This window comes from Anoplophora glabripennis, unplaced genomic scaffold (genome assembly GCF_000390285.2).
Source record: "Anoplophora glabripennis isolate ALB-LARVAE unplaced genomic scaffold, Agla_2.0 scaffold1239, whole genome shotgun sequence".
In the NCBI taxonomy this organism is placed as follows: domain Eukaryota; kingdom Metazoa; phylum Arthropoda; class Insecta; order Coleoptera; family Cerambycidae; genus Anoplophora; species Anoplophora glabripennis.
In genome coordinates, this window is record NW_019426028.1 from 23,638 (window position 1) to 47,200 (window position 23,563).

Below are 23,563 nucleotides of genomic sequence, written 5' to 3' on the forward strand. Positions count from 1 at the left end.
TTATAATTTTGTGAGAAAAATCCTAAATCAAATGTTGCAAAAGAGTGGGCAGGAAGAAATGGGGGGGGGGGTAGTTGCATCATCCGCCATTCCTCCACCTGTACTTCGGTTTTGTTAATTTTAACTCTGTATGTTAGAAAATATGGTAATTTCTAATAAAAATAATTTTAAAAATTTTTTTAGTTGCTGTATTTTTATACTACCTAATTTAATAATTCGGACTTTTACTTTTATCAACACATATGAACCTTCTAAAGTGATAGTTTATCCACTAGTGGAATAAATAAAGTAACATTTCGTTTTTTGTTTAATGACATTTAACTTCCTTTCCGTTAATAACGACCCTTGTAGCACTGTTGCCATCATTTTCGGAACACATAACACCTGCCGAAGTTTGTGAAGAATTTGTACAAGTTACGGATGTCTCATCTTGTAAGGAATAGCTATAATTTTCTTGGATTTTCCTTGCAATATCAAGTTTGTTAGATATGGACTGCTCAACATAACTTTCTGCTACAGAGGAGTTCTTCCATCCACCATACCGTTTGATGGTTGCAAGATCAGCACCTTTATTGGCCAATAAAGTTGTTGAAGTGCACCTCATACAATGGCCAGTATATGTTTCTGGATTTGCGATATTCAGAAATGAAGCAATGTGTTGATTCCAACAGGTTGAGAAGTACATTTTTTATTTATGTATCTTAAAAAGGATCTGTCTTGTGTCAGGAGAATTGGGCGCAGAGAAATATATTTTCTGCATATTTCAACAGCATTCACGCAAAATCCTTCTTCTATAATTGTAAGTTTTCTGGGTGTCAAGTATTGAAACAAGTACTTAGGAATTTGTCAATTCACAGCATCGATAGGCACCAGAAACCTCCATTATTAGTGCAACCTAAAATAATTCAAAGTTCACTATTTGTATACCTAACAACATGTAAAAGGCAAAGAGACATTACCTTAATCATTAAATATTCTTTATCGGAAGCTCCAGTCAAAAATTATTCAATATGTGCTCTTTCCAATACTGCAGCTTTTTTTGCTTTGTATCATATCCATTCACTCTTGAAATAAGCAGTAAGTTCGTTATATTTTCCAGTATCTAGATTTTTGGAGACCTTTATAAGTAGCCTTCAACATCGAATAATCCAACCACGTAGATGAAATTGTATATTTTTTCTTCAAATTTAAAAAATACGATTGCATGACTTCTTCATTTATTGTCATTACTCTCCGTTTTTCCCTCCATTCGTTAAGTTCGGCGAAAACTTTTCCGTAGTGTTCCCCGGATTTCGGTGGCAATAAATGGAAAATTGCTTCTTGAACTTCTTCAAAAACAGCCACAGGAATACAATTACTTTCTTGCATTTTTAAGAAATTTAGATAGAACTGTTTATTAAATAATTGATAATAAACAACGTACCATAGCAACCAGTAGGTATAACAAAACCTACCACGTTTCATTGAATACTAGTAAGAAATATCAAGTCGTGCGAATATGTTTTTATTAAATTCCAATAATTCTGGCTCCACAAATATGTTTGTGATGTGATTATGGATAAAACATTGTACTGCATTCGTGTTTTAATTGCCTTTTATCCACTTAAGAATACTAAATGGTACTTAAAACATTTATACAATAAATAACTATTATTTAGTTGTGCTATAATTTATTTGCAATTATTATACCTATATCCAACCCGGAGTCAGTTTATTTCATTTAATTTAACGAGAGTATGTAAATGTAACAAATATTCTCCAAAATTCATCCTCTTAAAGTGAGTGAATAACAGATGTTTATTACAAAATTTGAGACAGCAATTTGTAGCTAAATTAATCCGCCCCATCAGCGTGGCATAAATTCCTGAAAGTGCGAGTTTTCTCCCTGCTAACGATGAAGCTAACAAGTATGTCAACGGTTAACTATGGAATTTAGAACTTACTATCAAATTAAATATGAAATGGGTGATCGTCTTTCACAGTTTTCTCCGTAAAATGCGACAGATAATATTTACTTTATGCTGTTGCTCTACAATTATTAATTAATTAATTAAATGATAGTAACAGTGCTTCACAGCAAAAGCTTGATACTATTGTTTTATTATTATATCCAGCGTACCGGAATAAAACAATTGTCTTATCAGATATGAATTATTTCTCAAAAGTAAAATGTTTTTATAATATTATTAAAACACAATCAACATCACACAAGTGAACATCATATTATTTAGACAGAGGATTAATAATTATAGTTATTTGTCCAAACAGTTTTATTGTATTAATTTACCTAAATCAAGAATCCTCAACATCAAATGGACAACTTATGAAGAAACAAATTCAGAAAGCAAATATTTTTAAATGAATGAGATAGATTTCGACAATATTGTGCGTTTTTCAGTTTTAAGTAAAAATTATTTGTATTGTACATTACACATTGTAACTAACACAATCTCACAAAATAAGAAAGTGGCCTTTTTGAAGGATTAGACTCATATAAAAGAAAAGGAGTATTTCTTTTAAATCGCGAAAACCGCACTTAAATACTCTGGGATGTTAGACACAGAGAGAACAGAAAGTATGGTCAAAAAGAACAGATTTCCATCCGGGGTCCATCCAACCCTTAGCTGATGCTTCAAATACTCTGCTTCCACCTCTCCATATTAAACTTGGTCTCATGAAATAGTTCGTTAAAGCTTTTGTAACAGAAGTCGGGACTAGTGATAGATTATTTGTTAGTTCTCGGAACATATGGGTAAACTCAGTCAACAATAAATTATTGAAGAGTTGAGGGTTTTCAAGTAGCGTCGCCATAAAGTTGTTGAGAAACTAGTGCCTCTTGTCATCAGGAGTAATAAATTTGCAAAGCTCGACCATCGCAGACCTTCGGAGAAGACCTCATGAAATTTAGCAATGATTTTGAACAAGTAGACCTAGATCGTCGAGGCTATCTGGTATCTACTAACCGCGTCGGTTCGGCCCATGGTGAAGGGAAAAATCGATACCTATTTCTAATAACGCGCGAAATACATTCGATAAGTTGTTAGAATGTTGTGAGGAAAGTAATAATAGATCAAATAGCTGGTTTTTAGGCGGATTTTCCAAGCTATAAGAATATATTAATGGGATTGACTAACCCGTCCCGTGTTGCTATACGGAGTCACGAGAAGAAGGTGTAGGGTTACTTGTAAGTTCAGTTTAGTCACAAAATTATCCATACAATTGTAAATTCAGTCAATTAGGTATTAACATTTTATAGTTAAGCCATTTCAACCCCCGATATTCAGGGATCCCGTCAATAAGATAAGAACCGAAACTTCTGTTACCAAGAAATGGGCGTGTCGAAAAGAGGTGGAGATCTCCGAAAAAAGGGCAGTTTCTCTTTAGATTCCACACTGACAGTTCTTTTAATTAATAGAGTCTGAGGTTAATTTAATAATGGATAAAGTCTTTCCTTTTGCTACGAATTCGCGTTGGGTTCCCTGAATCTCGGATTACGTTATCTCGTGTAAATTAATTAATAATGTTTGTTCGAATCAGTTGTGTCTTCATTATTTTGTTTGTTTGTTTTGTTTTATTGTTACTAAAAACCTTCCTAGAAGTTTTGATGTATCCTTGCTTTTCCAAATTCAATGTCCATAAGTTCCCACGTATTAATTAAACTAGATGATAATTATAAACTCCCTTTCGAGAAGTAAACAGTAAACTCTTTTGTAAGTTAATATCAATATGATACTGGTCATAACGGTAGATGGTTAAATAAAGAAATAACACCTCAAGTTACACTTTGAACAAAGATGGTGACTGTTTTGGATATTTAGGAGAGAAGTTTTCGGAAATAAGGTGATGTTAAATTGAAATAAGTTATCATCGATGGTCCTCAAATCCGTACTGTACGAGTATTCAGAAACTAAAAATTTATCACAAAAATGAATTAGATATTCTGAAAGAGCAGCATAGCCAAGTTTCAAGAAAGCCACTCAGAATTTCTTGGACAAGAGTGAGGCTTACCAGAATTTAGTTGAGGAATTGTCGGAAAACTTCAAACAGTTGGCAGATGAACTTGCATTTACTATACACTCATCTTTACTAATGTCCGGAGAACCTCGAACACTACAGCGAAGAACAGGGTGGAGCGTCGGTATCAAGGAGGGTGAGAAAAACATAGAAAAGTGAAAGATGCATAGATCGTTTGAAGATAAGGAGTTCGTTATAAAAGGAAAAAGGAGTAAAAGAAACATATTTTTTTATCTGGAAACAATGTTCACATCTTCCAATACTATCACCTCTCTTTGCGGGTATCAACTGGCTGAAATTCCCAGAGATAGGGAAGGAATTTCCGAGATCTTAGGGTTATTTTGCACGGTGTAAAAATATTAGTGATAGAATAATTTCAACTTCGGATCCTGCTTCAGCACGCCAAAATTCATATACAGGGTGTCCCACTAAGGTCGGCGAGATACGATATTAGGGAAAGTATAGGCTCTAGAACTTAGGCAAAAATTTGTTTATGAATAAATCAACCAAGAATAATTGCTGGAAACAGTTTTCAAGTTCGTAGTTCGGCATCTACATACCAAAACATAGAGTTGAATTTTTCTCAGAAATGTTTCCTATTCAGGTATATTAAATAGTACAAATATGGATAGCCGGATTCATTACGCATAACTTGTGTTATTGACATTTTGTTTTATCTTTCGACAGAAAAGGTGGGAGAAGCCCCTAATGTCTGATTAGAAAAATGCATTATTTAAGGATTGGCTCATCAAAAGTCCATAGTGTTATACCTCGTTGCAAAGGTCTTTTTATGGTTTATCTCTGGGTGAATGCGTAATGTCATTTACTTCAATATGGAAACCTACAGATAGAGTTATTTCAAAAGAGTGCCGTTTTATGGATTTTTCTCAAAAATTATAAACGCAATGCCTTCTTTACATAAATGAATTCAGCACAAAAAATTGACGAATATAGCATAAGTTTGAAATTTCTAACGAAAGTGTTGTTTATTTATTGGCGCTATTTATACAAGTTTAGGTTGTTTCACGTTTTCCTAAAAAGGTGAAATAGCAGGATAAAACTTCATTTTTACGCCAAAAGGGGTTCGATATCTTTTTTGTTATCAAGTTACTGGCAAATTAGTGAGCAAAAAATAAATAATGACAATTAATTGAGGAACACGACGCTAACGAAAAGACATTTAATTACCGAAACAAAACCTAAAAGTAGCCTCTACAATCAAAATAGGGTGAGCCTTATCCAAGTTGAGCTACAAGAGCGATCTACTCTAAGGTCCCGATGAATGCAGCATCTCGTAACATGCGACAACGTATATTTTAGACAAACAGGGAGACATGTCAGCACAAAGTCAAAGAATACGAACTAAAGAATAATATCTAAGAAAAATGAGCAGGAGCAGAGTACAGAGCAGATAGAACGTACTCGATAGATTTAATTAATATCAGAATTCTAGTATCACACACACACACACACGCACACTAACACAGAAAGAGAAAATTTTGGATTCTAGACTCTATGCATCAAACCAGTAATATACTTGCCAGACAGTGGACTTAATCTCTGGTTTTTAACTTTCTTCTAAAAAAGGAAACTTGTAATATAAAGAAGTCTAAAGCTACAACCTGGTAACCAGCACGGAAAATGTTCCTATTAATATAGCTTGCCAATTTTGAATCGCTTAGCTTTCAATGGAACGTCCATCATCAGAATATGTAGACATGCTAGCACAACACAGCTAACAACACATTGCGCAAATTTTATATCATAACTTTTCGTTGGATCTCTACCTAGAGTATATGCAGCTCTAATTTTACGATTAGCCAAAAATCTTATTTAGCTTCAATAAATGACAAATTATATATTATTCATAAATGTTGTCTAGAATATTTTTTATATCTTTCCATATTTAAATTCTATACAACTTGAACGTTGTATTACTAGTAAATCCTTTTAATCCTAAACTACGTAATCCAGTTATATTTTCAGCCATTCCAATGCATTGATAAATATCTAAGCAATTGGAATATTAATAAAAATCGACTAATCAATCAATCAATAGCAGACAATCTTATTGAATACCTAAATTATTTGGCTCCCTAATAATCCTATTTTTTTTATTTTAAGAATCTTTAACAACTAAAAGAGTAAATAATTGTACAACCCCTAAGTAAAGAATTCCATCTGTGATACACCAAACCACCATACTTATACGTTTTTGGGGTCGCTAAATCAGAATCATGTGTCCGTTTGATGAAATTAGTTCGTGTTTAAGGTTATTTGAAGATAAACTCTTGTTTTTTGATAAAATTCTGAGAAATCGAGAAATTTTAGGTCATAAGCTGTACAACCAAATTCTGATTTTTATGCCCTCGATCTCATGGTCAAATTTAGGATCCCGGATGACAAAAACAGCTTTTCTGGAGATCATTTTCCCGACATCTCGCTATTCTAGCGGGATATCAACTTGAGAAGTTCGAGAGGGGAATTTGATCTTCAAATGACCTTGAGAATGAAAAATAATTATTATGTCTCTAAACGTAAAATTTCTCGCTCTTTCAGTATTCAAGTGTCAGAAATTGTAATACCATAAAAAATTAGGGATGACCTACAAATAACCTTGAACAAGACCTTCAAAAAAAGTATATCAACCACGTATCTGAAAATTGCTTACTCTTTCAGAATCCGAGGACAAAAGTTGTATTACCATAAAAAAGCAAATTATTAAATATTTTGGATAATTTATTATTTACTATTAGAGTTTACTAGGTATCTATTCCTTTGTAGAAAAACAATTATAAAATACAGTAGCAGTACAGAATGTAACACTGTAGTTTGAAAATGTATTTTTTTCGTTTGATGTGATTATATATAGGTCTTTTTTGTCAATATACAGGTTTTCATATGAGGAGGAAAACTACCTGATGAATTAAACAATCCCGAGTAAAATATGGAAACAAAAAGATCTTTCTGTAGCAGCCGTTTTTTTTAGTCTTAAGTTAATGGCGACAACAGAAGAACAAGAATACAGGATATTTCTTTGAATGATTGCATTTAACAATTTCAATTTTGGATAATTTATTTATCGTCAGCTAGGTATTGTCGTGGAATAAGTACTGATTGTTTTCCGCTATATCAGTAGTTATCTGTGAGGTATCGTTTGTATACGATTTAAAAAAAATTGTTTGAATTATTTTAATACCTTAATAACATACAATGAAAAGGCACCGCAAACATTTCGTTTAGTTTACTTTTTGTTAAATAAATAATATTAAATTGGTTTTAATGATTGTTTTATTCCAATGAGTGAAAATGTCACACTTAAATGTTAAATATGACATCAGATATTTATTTAATAGCTTGTACTTTTATTTTTTTCAATCTTTTGTATGATTTGAATTAGTTTTTATATCGCTATAATTAAAACAAATCTGAATATGATGCTGCGTAATCTCTTAACTTCTATTTCGGAGAGGCCATTATTCTCAAAAACTACTCATTTCATTTAAAAATAGTAAGAGACCTTTTTACTGTAGAATAAGCCCCAATTTAAAAAAAAATATTAATTTTGAAAATTTTCCAGTAGAGTAGAAATTATATTCTGGGGTTCTGGAGTTGTGGGGAGGGTAGCAAAGCTACAGCACTTAGACCCAATTGGTCCCCTTGTACTTCCTCCCATTAGAGAGATCAATCCACCTGAGCCACCAGAAATTATATTAAAAATAGGTGTTATCAGAGCCCCTCACGGACGCCTATAACCGATCTATTTTCACAATAACTTGTAAAACCAATATAGCTTAGGTATATCTGTAAAAAGAAGTCTTTGGGAGAAAAAGTGTATACTTTAATCGTTTACTCCTAATCATAAAAAGTGAATCACCCTGTATAAACATAACACATGCACGTTTTAATCCCTCACTGCCTTATCTATTTTTTAACATAAGTATTAGTCAAATAAATTTATCTGTATTGCTTAGACAAGTATCGATTCGATTGTTTTGTCATATCTCAGAATCATACATATTTTAATATCAAGTGTATATAAGCTTTGTAAAACAGCTAATCTCCAGTATGATCCTGGTGTTCAGAATGAAAAGTCTCGTGATTCTTGCTTTCTGCTGTACTGCCGTTTTGGCTGTGCCAACGGTCTACGAGGATGGAGTGGCAGCAGAAAAATGCACAGCTGACGTCTGCGTAGCTTCAGACGGATGCCGTTGCGCAACATCTACAAATCCCTTAAGTTCTGATCAACAGTCTCCACAAGTATGTATTACCCTATATATGATTTTCTATCAAAACGTAGTGCAAAAGAGTGAATTATGATGTGTGTCTACCTACTACCACGATTTTTCAAACCAAATCCAAAATACATAATTATTCCCTTGGAAAGAATGAATTTCTTTACCAACACATCATTTTGATGATTTTTTTTTTCGTTAATTGAATTATATTAGGTATCTTTCTTTTTATTGTTTACAGCTCATCAGTTTAACTTTTGATGAAGCTGTGACTGAGGACTTGTACAACAACTTTTGGTACCCTCTCCTTTTCGAACGAAACAACCCAAATGACGAGCCAATTAGTGCTACTTTCTTTGTGCCACATGAATATACCGACTACGAAATAGTAAACAAAATATATAATAGCGGATTTGAAATCGGTGTACACTCTATCACGTAAGTGTTTTTTAAGAATAAACTTAATTGGTTTTGGTTGAGTATGTTGAGTAAATTTCAACTTGACGTTTCCAGAAAGAACAACCTCCAAACATACTGGCGTGGTGCTACCGAGGGACTTTTGGAACAAGAATTTGGAGGTCAAAAGAAAATTCTTAATAAATTCGCGAACATCCCTGAAGAAGATATCGCTGGTGTAAGAACTCCTCAGTTGCAATTGGCTGGTAACTACTCTATTAAAGCTTACCAAGCCGCGGGATTGTCTTATGATAGTTCGTGGCCAACTTTGCCTGACATATCTCTCTATCCATATACTCTCGACTACTTGAGCAACCAACAATGCCTTTTAGGAAGCAAATGTCCAAATGAAGCTTTCAAAGGTTTCTGGATTCTTCCAATTAATGACCTTCATGGAGAGCAGAACAGAGAGTGTAGTACTGTTGCATCTTGTAACATTACGTAAGTTTCAATTGACTGTCATATAGACACTTCATTAGTTCGCTTGAAAAATCCAATAGATCAGAACGTAACAGAATAATAACTGTTTATTAGATTCCACCATCGCCTTTTGTTATTCTGTTTTACTGTTCCTATAATATTCTTTCATAATTGAACCAAAATTTGTTGACCTTTTTCTGACACGTGATATTCTCTAAATACCAAAATTAATTAATAAAAGCACATATTCAAATATTTCAGTGAAAATACATATTGTAATATTAATATTATATTTCCTAATGATGATATCTGTAGTTAGGTCTCATTGTATTATTTTCTTCGAACAGTTACTTGCATAAATTCTAGGTGCAACTCTCTTAACTAACAAATATTTTGCAATTTCAGTGGTACCGCCGATGAAATTGCCAAGTGGTTGACAGATGAAGTCGATCAAATTCGTAACGGTAACAGAGCACCTCTAACATTGCTCATAAATTCCTACTGGTTTGATTTCACCGAGAACAGCTATGACGGTTTCACCAAATTTTTGGACACACTCGCGACCTACGATGACGTTTATCTCGTATCACAGAAAGAAGTCCTTGACTGGATAAAGAACCCTGTTCCATTGTCCGAATTCAAAACTGAATTACCAACGAGGAATGCTGCATGCAAGGCTTATAGCTGCAAACTGCAGAAACCAGATGGCCAAGACAGATATCTGAAAGCTTGCATCCCTTGCCCTGCTTCTTACCCATGGTTAGATAATCCAGATGGTAATTAATCATATCAAGAACGAATAAATAAAAGTGTAACATATTTTTTCAGTTAATAAAGATTATTTATTAGCTCAATTTATTATTTAAATATTGTAACAAAATATTAACCATTCAATTCAATCTGATTTTGTAATGATGTTGATATCTAGGACAAGATTAATCCGTTTATTTGCTTTTGTGATATCTTATACAAACTTTACTATCATCCTTAATAAGCTTTGTAGAATAAAACAATAAGTACCTATCCCAAAATTAATTTTGCTGTTCACATATAGAAACTGAGAATTTTTATATTGTTTTGTAGTGAATGGATTCGTAATTACTAATTCTGTTAAATACAGTACAAACGTATTCAGGGTGTTCCGATACTTGATACTAAAAATATACAAATAGATTTGGTGAAAATAATATCAGTTCTTAATATACATTTTTTTCATACGGGCCTTCGTTAACAAGTTACGTACCCTTAAAGGTGATAACACATGCGTATAGGTTATTTTTGATGAAGAAAGTGAAGTTAACAACCCAGAATCTTGTGAAGATAACGATCGCAATCTGCCTGTGCCAACGATAATAACCTTTTGGTTTAAGCCGATAAAAGTAACAGTTTAGAAAATATTTGTGATTTTATGTCACAGTGCACATCGGACGGTGCCTCCACCATTTTTTGTTTTTAATTTTTAATTAGACATAATTACTATGTTAGAACCGTACATATTTTTAAAATAAGTGCCTTGAAAATCTTACTGTCTGCTAATTTTCACTAACAAAATTTGACAAACACACTTTACCCATAACACAAAATAGAAAAACAAAACAAGAATAAGTTAAAGTAAGTTAAAAAATAATTTAAAAGAAAGAAAACTATCAAAATACATTTTCAATATGGGCACTTTCCACCTCCACACACTCCCTAAGTCTACGAATGTTACTTGTTTGTACACGGAAAAGCATTTCTGGGGTATGTCTCTAATATTATCACAATGCAAATTAGTTCTCTGTAACAATTCATCCCTTTTCTGTAATGGGGTTACTAACACTAAACTTTTCAGGTATCCCCACAGGAAGAAGTCCATCGGGTTAAAGCCTGTAGAATGTGGTGGCCATGAAATTGGGCCTCCTCTCTCGATCCATTTATTAATAAACACAATGGATAAATAATTTCGTACATCAATACTGAAAAGGGGAGGAACCCCATCGTGCATGAACCAAATGTTTTTTCCGATGTCTAATGAAAGATCGTCTAATAGTGGCTGCAAAGTATTTTGCAAACACTCCAAATATCGATGTCCATTCAGATGTTCCTCAAAAACGTAGAGACCTATTAAATTATTACCCCAGAAATGCTTTTTCGTGTACAAACAAATACTTTTGTTTTGTTTTTCTATTTTGTGTTATATGTAAAGTGTGTTTGCAAATTTTGTTAGTGAAAATTACATAGTAGACAGCAAGATTTTCGAGGCTCTTATGTTAAAAACATGTTCAGTTCTAACATAGTAATTATATCCAATTAAAAATTAAAAACAAAAATGCTTGAGGCGCCGCTTGATGTGCACTGTGACATAAAATCACAAATATTTCCTAAACTGTTAGTTTTACCGAGTTGCACCAAGAGGGTATTATCGTTGGCAAATTCTTCAAGGAACTTATTTTTGATACAGGCAGATTGCCATCGTCATCTTTGCAAAAATTCTGGGTTGTTAATCATTAGGCATAGTCCGTCCCTGGCGTTCTGGGCATAACGAAGTTTAACTTACATCATCAAAAACAAGTTGTACGCATGTATTATCGACTACCAAATTTGCATCATGCTGAAGTTAATAGTTTAGAGACTAAATAAAAATTACTTTTTAATTTTCACCTTCGAGAGTCCGTAACTTGTTATCGAAAAAATTTATATGAAGAACTGATATTATTTTGACCTCATCTGTTTGTACTCAAATTTTTTGTATCAAGTACCAGGACAGAATATTGTGTTTTAATGTAATCTTGATCTGATTGTTTTAATTTTACGGAAATAACCAACATAAAGGAAAAAATAGTATTCCAAACAAAATTACTGGTCACGAGACTTTGAAGGCTCTGTACAAAACAGAATTCTGCGCGCCACGTTGTTATTATTATTATTATTATTATTATTATTATTATTATTATTATTATTATTATTATTATNAACCTGACAGACCATGGACAATTTCCAAAAATATACAGTATGATCGACTTATACAGCAAGTGAATGACAGACTATTGAAAGCGGCAGAAAGATACCAGAAACGAATGACAAGGAAAAAGACAAACAATATACAATTTAACAAGGGTGACCTGGTTGTTGTGAGAACATTGAGAGTTCCTAATAGAAAGGAATATAGATATGCTAAGTTAATGCTACCATATGACGGACCATATGTTGTTAATACCATAAATGGAACGAATAGCTATGAATTGACATACGTAGATACAGTAAGAATCAAAGGAATATATAATGTGAATCAATTACAACCATATTACGAGGATCGAGGGTAATTTGTATAATAGAAATTGATTTGACAAATTTTCTTATAACAATAAAATTTGCAAATAAATTTGGGAAATTGAGATGAAACCAGATTAATGAGACAAAAGTAAAATTTAAATTTAAATCGTTATGTAAAAGGCAAAGTGGCAAAATCAATGGTTGGAATGATTATTTTAAAATTTATGATTGAGTTGATTATTATGTTAGTAAATAGATAGAAAATAAGTTAAAATAAGAGGTAATAAATGATATTAAAAATGAAAGACAATTTGTAGATGAATTAAAATATATGTCAGAAAAGTGTCAAATTTAAAGTAGAATACACAAGGATTATGTAGTTATTAGAAAGGGCAAATAATATGAGAAAATAAAAAAAAATATTTTGAAGTATAAGATAAAATTGAATGTAAAGAAAGTAGAATAAGGTGTATAAGTGAATAAGAGAAAGTGAAGTGAAGTGAATTATAAGAGTAAAAGGACACGTTCAAAGATAAGATAAAATCAGATAAGAAAATTATCAATTTTACATGTTTACACAAGAATCAATATAATTTTATCATATATTTAAAGATACACATTCCAATAAAGTAAATTTTTTAGAAACAGATATTCCGCCGCTTGATCCTGTTTTAGAATGAGACTCATAATAACGCTCGTCATCCTCTGCCGTATTGCAGTTTTGGCTGTGCCAAGAGTGTACGAAAATGGCAAAGAAGCGGATGAATGCACAACTGACGTCTGTAAAGCTTCGAATGGATGTCGTTGCTCATCATCTACAGGGCCTTTAGAACTTAACGAACTAACTCCACAGGTAAGTATTACCAAAATAAGCTTTTATATCATCAGTAAAAAAATGAAAATATTTTAGCTTCTAATTAATTAGTTAATGCATTTTTTTACTGCTTACTGTACTTATTACTGTCTGATCTTTCTTTATAGAAGCTTTTAGTTCACAGTAATTATTTCTACTGTTCACAGCTCATTAGTTTAACTTTTGAAGAAATTGTGACTGATGATTTGTTCAACAACTTTTGGCAACCCCTTCTATTCAATAGAGTTAACCCAGATGGTTATCCGATTGGTGCCACGTTCTTTGTGCCCCATGAATATACGGACTACAAAAGAGTAAACGATCTCTACAATCATGGATTTGAAATTGGCGTGAAATCAATTACGTAAGAATTTTATAAACTATGAATCGTACATTTTTGAGGCGTTTTGATTCTAATACATTTCTATGTTATACTATCACGTTTTTAGAATGAACCCACTCCCGCGTTACTGGTATGACGCCAACGAGGATATTTTGGAGAAAGAATTTGGAGGACAGAAGAAAATTCTTAATAAATTTGGAAATATTCCCAGAGAACATATCCTAGGAGTGAGAACCCCTTGGTTACAATTGGCTGGCAACTCTTCCATCAGAGCATATCAGGCTATAGGGTTGTCTTATGAAAGTTCCTGGCAAACTTCATCTGACAAACCTTTGTTTCCATATACCCTCGACTACTTGAGTACCCAACAATGCCCTTTAGGAGTCAAATGCCCAAACGAAGAGTTCCGCGGATTTTGGATTCTTCCAATTAATAACTTACTAGGGCCAGACCACAAAGAATGCAATGCTATAGTTACGTGTAATATTACGTAAGTTCTACATGATCAATGATCACTTTCATTAAAAATATAAATAGGATGTTTTTGTTAGTCGAACTTATGGCAGTATTTCTTTAATTTTGGGCTAGGCTAGCTAGAGTTATTTTCTTACATTTTAGCAGTATATGAAAGATAGGCAAAATGTATAAACCGAACATAACAAATCCATTGAACTATTTTTTCTATTTTGCCGTCATTAAGCATTATTGATTTGATCAGTATAAGTACAAAATACTGCTGCCATTAAATAGTTCTTTTGGCTTTTGGTAATAATATCAAATAGACTTAAAAAATAAGCAGTATCAATATACTATAACCTGTTTTGGTATAAAATTGAGAATGTCTTTGAAAGTTAAATACAATATAGTAAAAAAAATAATAGACTTATTCAAATTCTGATGAAACTATATATGACGAAGAAATAGAAGTTGCATATGAATTATGTCTGTACCGTGCAGAATTTTATACCAAATAAAATACAAAATACGTCTTAAGTTTCATTAGAGATCCGTGTTTTTTTATTATTACAGTAAATTTTTATGGTTTATGCATTTTTTTTCCTCTTAAAGGAATGTTTTCTACAGATACAAAAGGTTTAACCAACTATTTAAGGTTTACTGAATAAAAGTAACTTTGTACAGTCTTCAAAAATTATTGCTAGCCACGTGACTAACAATTTTATTTGGAACAGTAATTTTATTTCCTTCATGTTGGCAATTAAATTTCGGTAAAATTAAAACAATAAGCTCAAGATTACATTAAAACACATCGCACTATTTCACCGGCTGGTGATTGGTATAATTTTTCATGAGATTCTAGTCAACCAATCAGTTATTGTAAATGAATCGTTAATATTGGTGTATCTAAAATTTAGGGATATTTATTTGACAGTACCAGCCCTGCAATGTTGGTTGCCTAAGCTCGGCGGTCACGTGGCTTATAAACATCTATGAAAGTTCTGTAAAATGGACACCTGGATATTTTCAAGGGTAACGGAGAAGAACGAACAACAAATGACTATATCTTCCAAAACAACTGATATTTGATTGCAATAAAATCTACGAAATAATGGAACTTAAGTGAAGATTGTATTATTTTTTACCTTATATGTACAGAAGTTACGTTGAAATTCCATATAAACCTTCTTTCACAACCCCCACAAAAAAAGTGGGAAGTCCGAAAGGTAAGACCATGGCGGCTAGATGTTTTTGGGGTCGCTGAATCTGAATCCGAAGTCCGTTTGACCTCATTAGCTCTGGTTGAAAGTCAGTTTGAGGTCAAATATAGAGAATCAATTGCCAACAAAGTAAACCTACGTATCTATACCTTTATGGGGTCGGTGAATCCGAATCCGGTGTCCGTTTGATCCAATCAGGTCTGTGTTAAGATCAGTTCAAGGTCAAATGTGAAGAAACAATTGCCAAAAAAGTAAACCTACATGTCTATACGTTTTTGAAGTCGGTGAATCCAAATCCGATGTTCATTTGACCCGATCGGATCTGGGTTAAGGTCAGTTGAGTCAAGTGTAGGGAATCAATTGCCAGCAATGTAAACCAATGTATCTATACGTTTTTGAGGTTGCTGAATCCGAATTCGGAGTCCTTTTGACCTGATTAGCTCTGGTTGAAGGTCAGTTCAAAGTCAAATGTATAGAATCAATTAATTGCCAACAAAGTAAACCCATATATCTCTATGTTTTTGGGGTTACTGAATCCGAATCCGGTGTTCGTTTGACCCAATTAGATCTGATTTAAGGTCAGTTCAAGGTCAAATGTAGGGAATCAATTGTCAACAATGTAAACCAATATATCCATACGTTTTTGGGGTCGTCTGGGGTTCGTTTGACGTTATCAGGTGTGCTAAATACTATGTTCTAAACTTGAAACACTCATATTAGTTTAAAGCTCACTTAATTAGGCTTACTGAATTAGCTTAGAATTCTGTCATCTGAAATCAATTAACTCGAGAGTCACGGGCTCAGAGTTAAAGCTTTCTTTCTTTCCTTAATCTTATTTGTTACTCAAATTTTAATACGTCACTTTTAGCGATACTACTAGCAATACCTACATAACTTGAATATTCTAATTTCCAATAATCATTTTTATTATTACCTACAAGCTTTTATTTAACTTGCCTTGTTATGGCGGTTTTCCACTAAACGGACAGTTGAGTTTTTGTACTGTTTGTGTTTTCTAGAACCTGAAAAAACAAAAACAAAAATGAAACAAACCCAAAACTCTGGTTTCCATCAAGCGGGCTACATTTTGTTCGAGTTTTGTTTTTGTTTTCGGTCCTTTTCCACCGGTTGTCGCAAATAAATTAGAACACATTTTTCCAATAACCAACCAACATGTTTAGAGAAGATTTTTTTATTCTTAGTTATGGCTGGTTTATACTGAAGTCCTTGGAAAAAAAGTAAGTGTATATATGTACGGTTAAACTGTTTACTTGGTTAGTTAGTTTGTATACGAGCCAAGTTAACACCTTAACCGTAGTACACATTTATATTTTTTAATAGCCATAATTCATTAATGATTAAAATATTGTCTTTTGGAAGAAGAAAACGCCAACATAGATATTGGGTTGGATCACTTAAATAGAAAACACAACACGCCCGTTTCCACTAAACAGACTTGAGTTTCAAAACACGTCGAAACCTTTTGATGTGACCGCTTTCGAGCGGGATCCGAAAAACAAAACTCCAACTGTCGCAAAACACGCCAGTCTTAAAAAAGTTTGCAAAAAGTTACAGTTCTGTTTAATTCGACACAAGTTTGTGTTTTGTTTTTGTTTTGTCCGTTTAGTGGAAAACCGCCTTTAGATGGGTCAAATCTTGGAACTAAATTTTAAAACAGTTATCCCCAACCGATTGAACTGAAATTTTGAATAAACGTTAAGTTTGCATGACAATGCATGGCTAGCTAAGTGACGTAAATACAATTTGGCGGACCCAAAGATGGCGGACCAATTATTTTTTATGCACCTCCATGATATGGGTATCAAATAAAAGGGTTTGCTGAAAAGAATATGAAAATAAAATGACGTCACTAAAAGCTTGTTGTCAAATTTATTTTATGCATGAACCTCTAGTGTTCTCTCAATATTTAAATATCATCTAACGAAGATGAATAATCGAATTACCTCTTTACAGTGTATAAAACTTTTATTTTCCAGTGACAACTGGAATCTATAAATTTGTGTCTATTGCTTTACAGTTTATAGGTGACCAGGGCATCATTTAGACAATTTAGTTAATTGTTCCAAAACTAACACCATTTTTTAATTTTAGCGGTACTTCCGACGAAATTGCCGAATGGTTGATAGGCGAAATAGGCAACATCCGTAACAGCACAAGAGAACCTCTAACTCTGCGTATGTTCTCTTATTGGTTTGATTTTACTGAGAACAGCCGAGAGAGATTCATCAAATTCTTGGACAAACTCGCAAGTTATGACGACGTTTTCCTAGTAACACAGAAGCAAGTCCTTGATTGGATGAGGAATCCGGTTCCATTGTCTGATTTCAAAACTGATGTCTCAGAAAGGAATGCCACATGTACGCCTTACAGCTGTACATTGGTAAAACCAAATGGCAGTGTCAGATACTTTAAATCTTGCGTTCCTTGTCCAGCTTCTTACCCATGGTTAGATAATCCAGAGTGCAATTAATCATATCAATAAATAAGTGTAACACATTTTTTCAGTTATTAAAAGTTATTTATTAGCTTAATTTATTATTTACATGATTTGAACAAAATAGTAACTATGTACTACTCCATCTGATTTTGTAATGACGTTGACATCGGGCACAAGATTAATCTGTGTATATGATTTTGTGATATACAATCTTTAATATCGTCGTTAATAATTGTAAAATAAAACAATGAGTAGGTAACCCAAAACAGATTTTCCTGGTCACATAAAAATTCAGAACTTTTTGTTTGTTTTGTAGTGAATGGATTCGTAATTAATAATTCTGTTAAATACAGTACAAAATGTATCTAAATGTGATAAAATCTAATCACGAATTAGTATTAGTTTCTAAATTTTTCTTTCAAAATAACGTAAATTATTGAAGATTTGGAAATATGTGCAGGGTGATTCAATATATTTTGACCCCCTTTAACTTTTTTGTTTTAAGAGTTACAAAAAAATTTGAAATATAAAAATTGCACGATTTTTCATGAATTTTTCGAAAATGAAAGTAGAAAAACAAATGAAGTCCAAACGAAATGGCCGTGGATGTTAACTTTGTTAAGTTAAATGGAACACCCTGTATAGTTTTGCATATTTGGATAGAACGTTCCCTGTCGAGCATAGTCATATAGTCCAAGCATTATAGAGAAATGCTTACAGAAATTATTACCTGGACAAAAAAAATATGACCGTATAGAAAATTAAATTTTAAATTGAGTTTCTTGTTCTTTAAACTCGATCCAATATGGCGAACATGGTTAAAAAAAATCGCAAAGTTGAAAAAAACGGTTTTTCTAAAATAACTAAAAAAATATAGCACGGATTGAAAAATTTTAAATGAGAAAGTTGTAGGTTTTAAAAAGATCTATCGACTGATTTTTTGAAAGTATCGATTGCTTTGTTACTTTTCGAGATATATCGAAAAAACCGTTAAAAATCTTCTCTTTTCTCTTCTTCTATAACTCGTTTACATTTACGTGCCCATATTTGCTATTTACTGCAAGCATAGCCCGCGGCAAGCCAAAAAAGTACATTTTTGAAAAATTTAAAAATATTAATTATTTTTCGAGATATATCGATTTTTTGAAAAAAAGGCGCTCTCGAAAATTGGCTAGATCTTCTCAGCGGATAGCCCTACAGTAACGATTTTCGGTTTATTTTCTTCGTAAAGAGTTATATTATCATGCTGTTAAAAAATGTTGACGATTTTATTAATTTTAAGGATCAAAAAATGACTTTGAATAAGTTGCACTTTTTTGGGTATGTTTTTTTCAAATTACTATTTCAATTTTTATTTTATGAAAATGACTTTTAAAGAAAGAAAACTAAACATTTACGGGTCTATTTTGCTTCTAAGGCGAAAATGCTATAATATTCGTGTTTAGCTACCCCAGATTAAGTACAAAAAAATAATAAAAATTGAAATAGTTATTTGAAAAAAACATACCCAAAAAAAGTGCAACTTTTTCAGTCATTTTTTGATCCTTAAAATTAATAAAATCGTCAACATTTTTTAACAGCATGATAATATAACTCTTTACGAAGAAAATAAACCGAAAATCGTTACTGTAGGGCTATCCGCTGAGAAGATCTAGCCAATTTTCGAGAGCGCCTTTTTTTCAAAAAATCGATATATCTCGAAAAATAATTAATATTTTTAAATTTTTCAAAAATGTACTTTTTTGGCTTGCCGCGGGCTATGCTTGCAGTAAATAGCAAATATGGGCACGTAAATGTAAACGAGTTATAGAAGAAGAGAAAAGAGAAGATTTTTAACGGTTTTTTCGATATATCTCGAAAAGTAACAAAGCAATCGATACTTTCAAAAAATCAGTCGATAGATCTTTTTAAAACCTACAACTTTCTCATTTAAAATTTTTCAATCCGTGTTATATTTTTTTAGTTATTTTAGAAAAACCGATTTTTTCAACTTTGCGATTTTTTTTAACCATGTTCGTCATATTGGATCGAGTTTAAAGAACAAGAAATTCAATTTAAAATTTAATTTTCTATACGGTCATATTTTTTTTGTCCAGGTAATAATTTCTGCAAATTTAACATTAATCCGTGACAGAATGCTTGGACTAATAGGGTTTGTTGGGTCCATCTGTAACAATAAGCAAGATACTTTAAAAAAACGAAAAGAAGTTTTTTTTATTAAGAAAATAAGATATCTTGTAATTGTTAGACCTATTTCAGATATTTCTGCCTTTTTTCTAATTACGTAAGGATTTACAGATTTAGTTATAATATATTTTGATATATCGCACATTGATACGGTCCAAAATGCGTATAGGTAATGTAACGAAATCTCACTAATTAGGCCGTGAGATCTAATTTCCCATGGACATTATATGGTAGGTCGTGACAGTGACAGGTAGTAATGTCTTGACAACATTGTTATCATTGTATCAAAGTCATGAACTACTAAGGTGTCACAGTGGTTTCTACACAGATCTGTTTTAGAGACAATATTTTAGGTCTAAACTACTAAAATAATTGGTTAACTGATCCGACGAATAGATTGCGATAACCTATATTGTACATTACAGATACGTAAGTAAGTGTAGGTAACAATCTAACTATCCGTTTATTTAATTAAATATTAATCAAGACAAATATATTATTGTTTTTAATTATTGTAATCAAACCACTGCCTTTACATACAATTGTCACCAAAATAACCGGATAAACGGATACTTATCCAGCTCTACATGCCATACATCACGCAACGAGATGACTTAATGGGGACGGTGGGAATAAACAAAGACAACGCACGGTAATCGTAGAATGGGGTTATAAATTATGTGTTGAGAATAAAATCTTTTAAAGTAGTTTAATGTAAAACGCCCTCGAGTCGGTCATAATGGCGCTCAAGAAAAATTTGTGAAAGACCCACTATTAAAATAAAGTGTAATTTTAAAGTGACTATATGGGTGTCATATCTACGCGATATTCCCGGGGAATACGAAGAAGCAAAATGGCAAACCGTGCACGTCTTTGCAGGATTTACTTTTATAGAACAACTAACAGGCCCAGCTACGAACCGGGTACTCCTGTCGAATACTGAACACTTCCTTTAATGGAAATATACATGAGGATATAAAAAGTCGAGCAGAGGTCGCATCAATTTACAAATCACTTCGGGTCAAATTAGATCCTTCAGACATTTTCCAACTTTCTCCGGCTCAAATAAAAGAAAACACAGACGTTACGTTTTATGTTGGGTATAAACTATTTTATTACTTTAAAAACTTTGTCGCAACGGCTGTAAAGGTCAACCGGAACAAATATAAATAAAGGAAAACACGTAATGGCCCACAGTTTCGTTTCTTCCGGCAAAGCAATTTTGAGACTCAATCTACATTATTGAAGGCAATTACAGTATATTTTTAAATTAAAATAACTAGCATTAAATTACATTAGCAATATCAAATACGGCTAGGATCATTCGTCAGCGGAACACACCAAACAGATACCGGTTTTGGAATTTTCGAACATATGGCATACTGATGAGGGCTGACAAGCCCGAAACCGATATATGTCTGGTGTGTTCGGCCGACGAATTATCCTAGCTGTATTTAATGACATTATTGGAGCAAAGTAGTAGTAGTACTACTACTACTTTACAGGCTGATCAAAAGAGTTTGACGTTAGAACACGAGTTGCTATTGCATTAGCAGTATCATAGAGACTAAACAAGAGATCGATATTCTTATATAGATCTCTGGTCAAACGCTGATTTATATCAACCTCTTATATTGACTCAGACCAATGTTCAATGTTCTTCCATCTTACAGTACCCACAGAAAGGGTCTCTATTTCTCCTCTACCAGTATAGCTGAATTACAATCTTCCGTAGCAACATCGATTCAAACATAGACCTCTCTACCACCAATCCCATTTGGATTATAAATAAGTCAGTTCAATTGCGATAGAAAAATTAAGTCCAACCCCACAACTGATATTTGTTTAACAAACATTTTTTTGTATCTGATTTGTTGTTGATGAAGACCACGCATTCGAATCTCACGCCCGGAGAACCGCAGCTCTGTTGTAAATATACAATGGCACTGTATACATAAATGCCTCAGTCCTATGTCACCGCGACTGTTAGGCAACCAAACTTACAATGGAGTCAATGATTAACACAAAATTTCCTAAAGACAAAAAAAGAAAGTCCAGTGGAGTACGTATTTCAATTCTTTACAAACTTTGAACTTTAATCTGCAAAATGTGTTTCTTTTTTTTAACAGAAAAAAAATCATTTACATTTTTACTTACAAAATAATCATAGTCTAAGATATTCTGAATTTTTATCCTATTCTATATTGAAAAAGTATTTTCTGATTGAAGATTGTCCCGTAAAAAGTATAGGCTCTTTTGTAATCCACTTTCATCCGAAGATAATGAAAATAACATTAATAAAATACAAAACATGTATTTCAGTGTTTGATGAATTTTTTTTCAATATTTACATGTAAATTATAGGTTAATTAATTTACCATACAAAGTTTTTTACTCAGCTGACAGAAACTTATTATATCCATAAATTTATAATAGATGTTCAAAATTAACACACCTTGGTTTCCTAAACAAAAATTTACTGTGCCTTGTATGCACTCAAAAACGTGTTCAAATTCATTTGGTGTTATAATGTTTAGTTTATCTTCAGTTGCTGCTTCCAGATTTTCGAGGGTGTGGAGAGGATTTTTAAATTTCTTGTTTTTGATATGGCCAAACAAATAAAATTCTAAAGGTGTGAAATCGGTACTTCAAGAAGATCACAAACTTTTAGTAATCAATCTGTCAACATAAATTTCCTGAAGATACCTTATAGTTTTTGCAGCAGTACGTGCTGTGTCTCCATCTTGTTGAACATACCGATAATGCAGTTCATCACCATGCATTAATTCCAAGGCTTGTAAAATGTTACGGTATTGTTCTTCATTTATTACTTGCCGGCATATTATCTGTTTTCTTGAAACTGCTACCCAGATACCTATCTTCTGAGGATGTAACAATGTTTCAACAGAATTTTTTGCAGCTCAAGTTCTATACTTCTGAATATTTACATAACCAGATAAATGTACTCATACCTCATCCGAATAAAACGTCAGGTCTAAGAAATTGTCATCGTTTAAATGTTCATTGACAATATCGTACTCGTGCCATGAAAATAAATGCGTCTTGTTCCGTTGTAAATGGAATTTTTATACAAATCTACAAGAAATTAACAATTAACATTCGTAACATATAGACCAAGCAAATTAAATTTTTACTCGAAAAAAGTCCTATCCGCCAGATTATTTTAAAATTGTCTAAAGGAACATAATACAAGACATCTCTCATCTCGTGAGTCAAAAACTTTTATTAGCTAACTTTTCTATTTAAAAAAAAATAAGTGAGGAAAACAGTTTTTTCACTTTGCAGGGAAAACCATCAATTTTAGCGAAAAGTGACTCACAGACAGCTGTTAGACTTGTTAAATTAAAATTGGTTAATAAACAAAAAAGTTATTGCGAAAAAACAAGAAAAGTGCCCATTTGTTAATTTGTTTATAACTATCACATTTATTGTTAAAATTTTATAAAACCTATGACAAGTTGAGGGTTTTGTCGTACTTCAAAAGTGTGCCAAAAGTGGGCGCTGTAGGTGCAATAGTTTTCGCACAATTCTATTTGTTTATAACGGAGGCTCCAAAAGTTATGAACTTTAAGCCTCTGTACAGGCGTTAATTTTCAACCAAACATTATTCTGAAAGCGTCATTGTAATCTTAAAGACGTAATTAAGCG

The 23,563-nt window shown here is 32.6% G+C and overlaps 2 protein-coding genes across 3 annotated transcripts; both read left to right on the forward strand.

Moving 5' to 3' along the window:
- Positions 1-8,067: 8,067 nt before the first annotated feature.
- On the forward strand, positions 8,068-9,979 carry LOC108914999. Its single transcript, XM_018720941.1, has 4 exons — positions 8,068-8,274; positions 8,491-8,687; positions 8,763-9,146; positions 9,531-9,979. The coding sequence occupies exons 1-4, from the start codon at positions 8,083-8,085 to the stop codon at positions 9,907-9,909; spliced, it is 1,152 nt and encodes a 383-aa protein (XP_018576457.1). The 5' UTR covers positions 8,068-8,082; the 3' UTR covers positions 9,910-9,979.
- Positions 9,980-13,037: 3,058 nt separating this feature from the next.
- On the forward strand, positions 13,038-17,801 carry LOC108914998. 2 transcript variants are annotated; one of them, XM_018720939.1, is made up of 4 exons: positions 13,038-13,230; positions 13,359-13,594; positions 13,680-14,063; positions 17,362-17,801. In XM_018720939.1, exons 1-4 carry the CDS (start codon positions 13,054-13,056, stop codon positions 17,738-17,740), a joined length of 1,176 nt encoding a protein of 391 aa, XP_018576455.1. In that variant the 5' UTR covers positions 13,038-13,053; the 3' UTR covers positions 17,741-17,801. The 2 variants fall into 2 exon arrangements, with proteins under 2 accessions (XP_018576455.1, XP_018576456.1); XM_018720940.1 differs by having other exon boundaries at positions 13,398-13,594.
- The last annotated feature ends 5,762 nt before the right edge of the window (positions 17,802-23,563 follow it).

Excerpts from the sequence above, each read along its gene's own strand:
- LOC108914999 (XM_018720941.1), top strand. The coding sequence starts at position 8,083 with ATGATCCTGGTGTTCAGAATGAAAAGTCTCGTGATTCTTGCTTTCTGC. Across the intron at positions 8,275-8,490 it reads CTGATCAACAGTCTCCACAA|CTCATCAGTTTAACTTTTGA; the intron begins GTATGTATTACC and ends TATTGTTTACAG. Across the intron at positions 9,147-9,530 it reads GTTGCATCTTGTAACATTAC|TGGTACCGCCGATGAAATTG; the intron begins GTAAGTTTCAAT and ends TTGCAATTTCAG.
- LOC108914998 (XM_018720939.1), top strand. The coding sequence starts at position 13,054 with ATGAGACTCATAATAACGCTCGTCATCCTCTGCCGTATTGCAGTTTTG. Across the intron at positions 13,231-13,358 it reads TTAACGAACTAACTCCACAG|AAGCTTTTAGTTCACAGTAA; the intron begins GTAAGTATTACC and ends CTTTCTTTATAG. Across the intron at positions 14,064-17,361 it reads ATAGTTACGTGTAATATTAC|CGGTACTTCCGACGAAATTG; the intron begins GTAAGTTCTACA and ends TTTTAATTTTAG.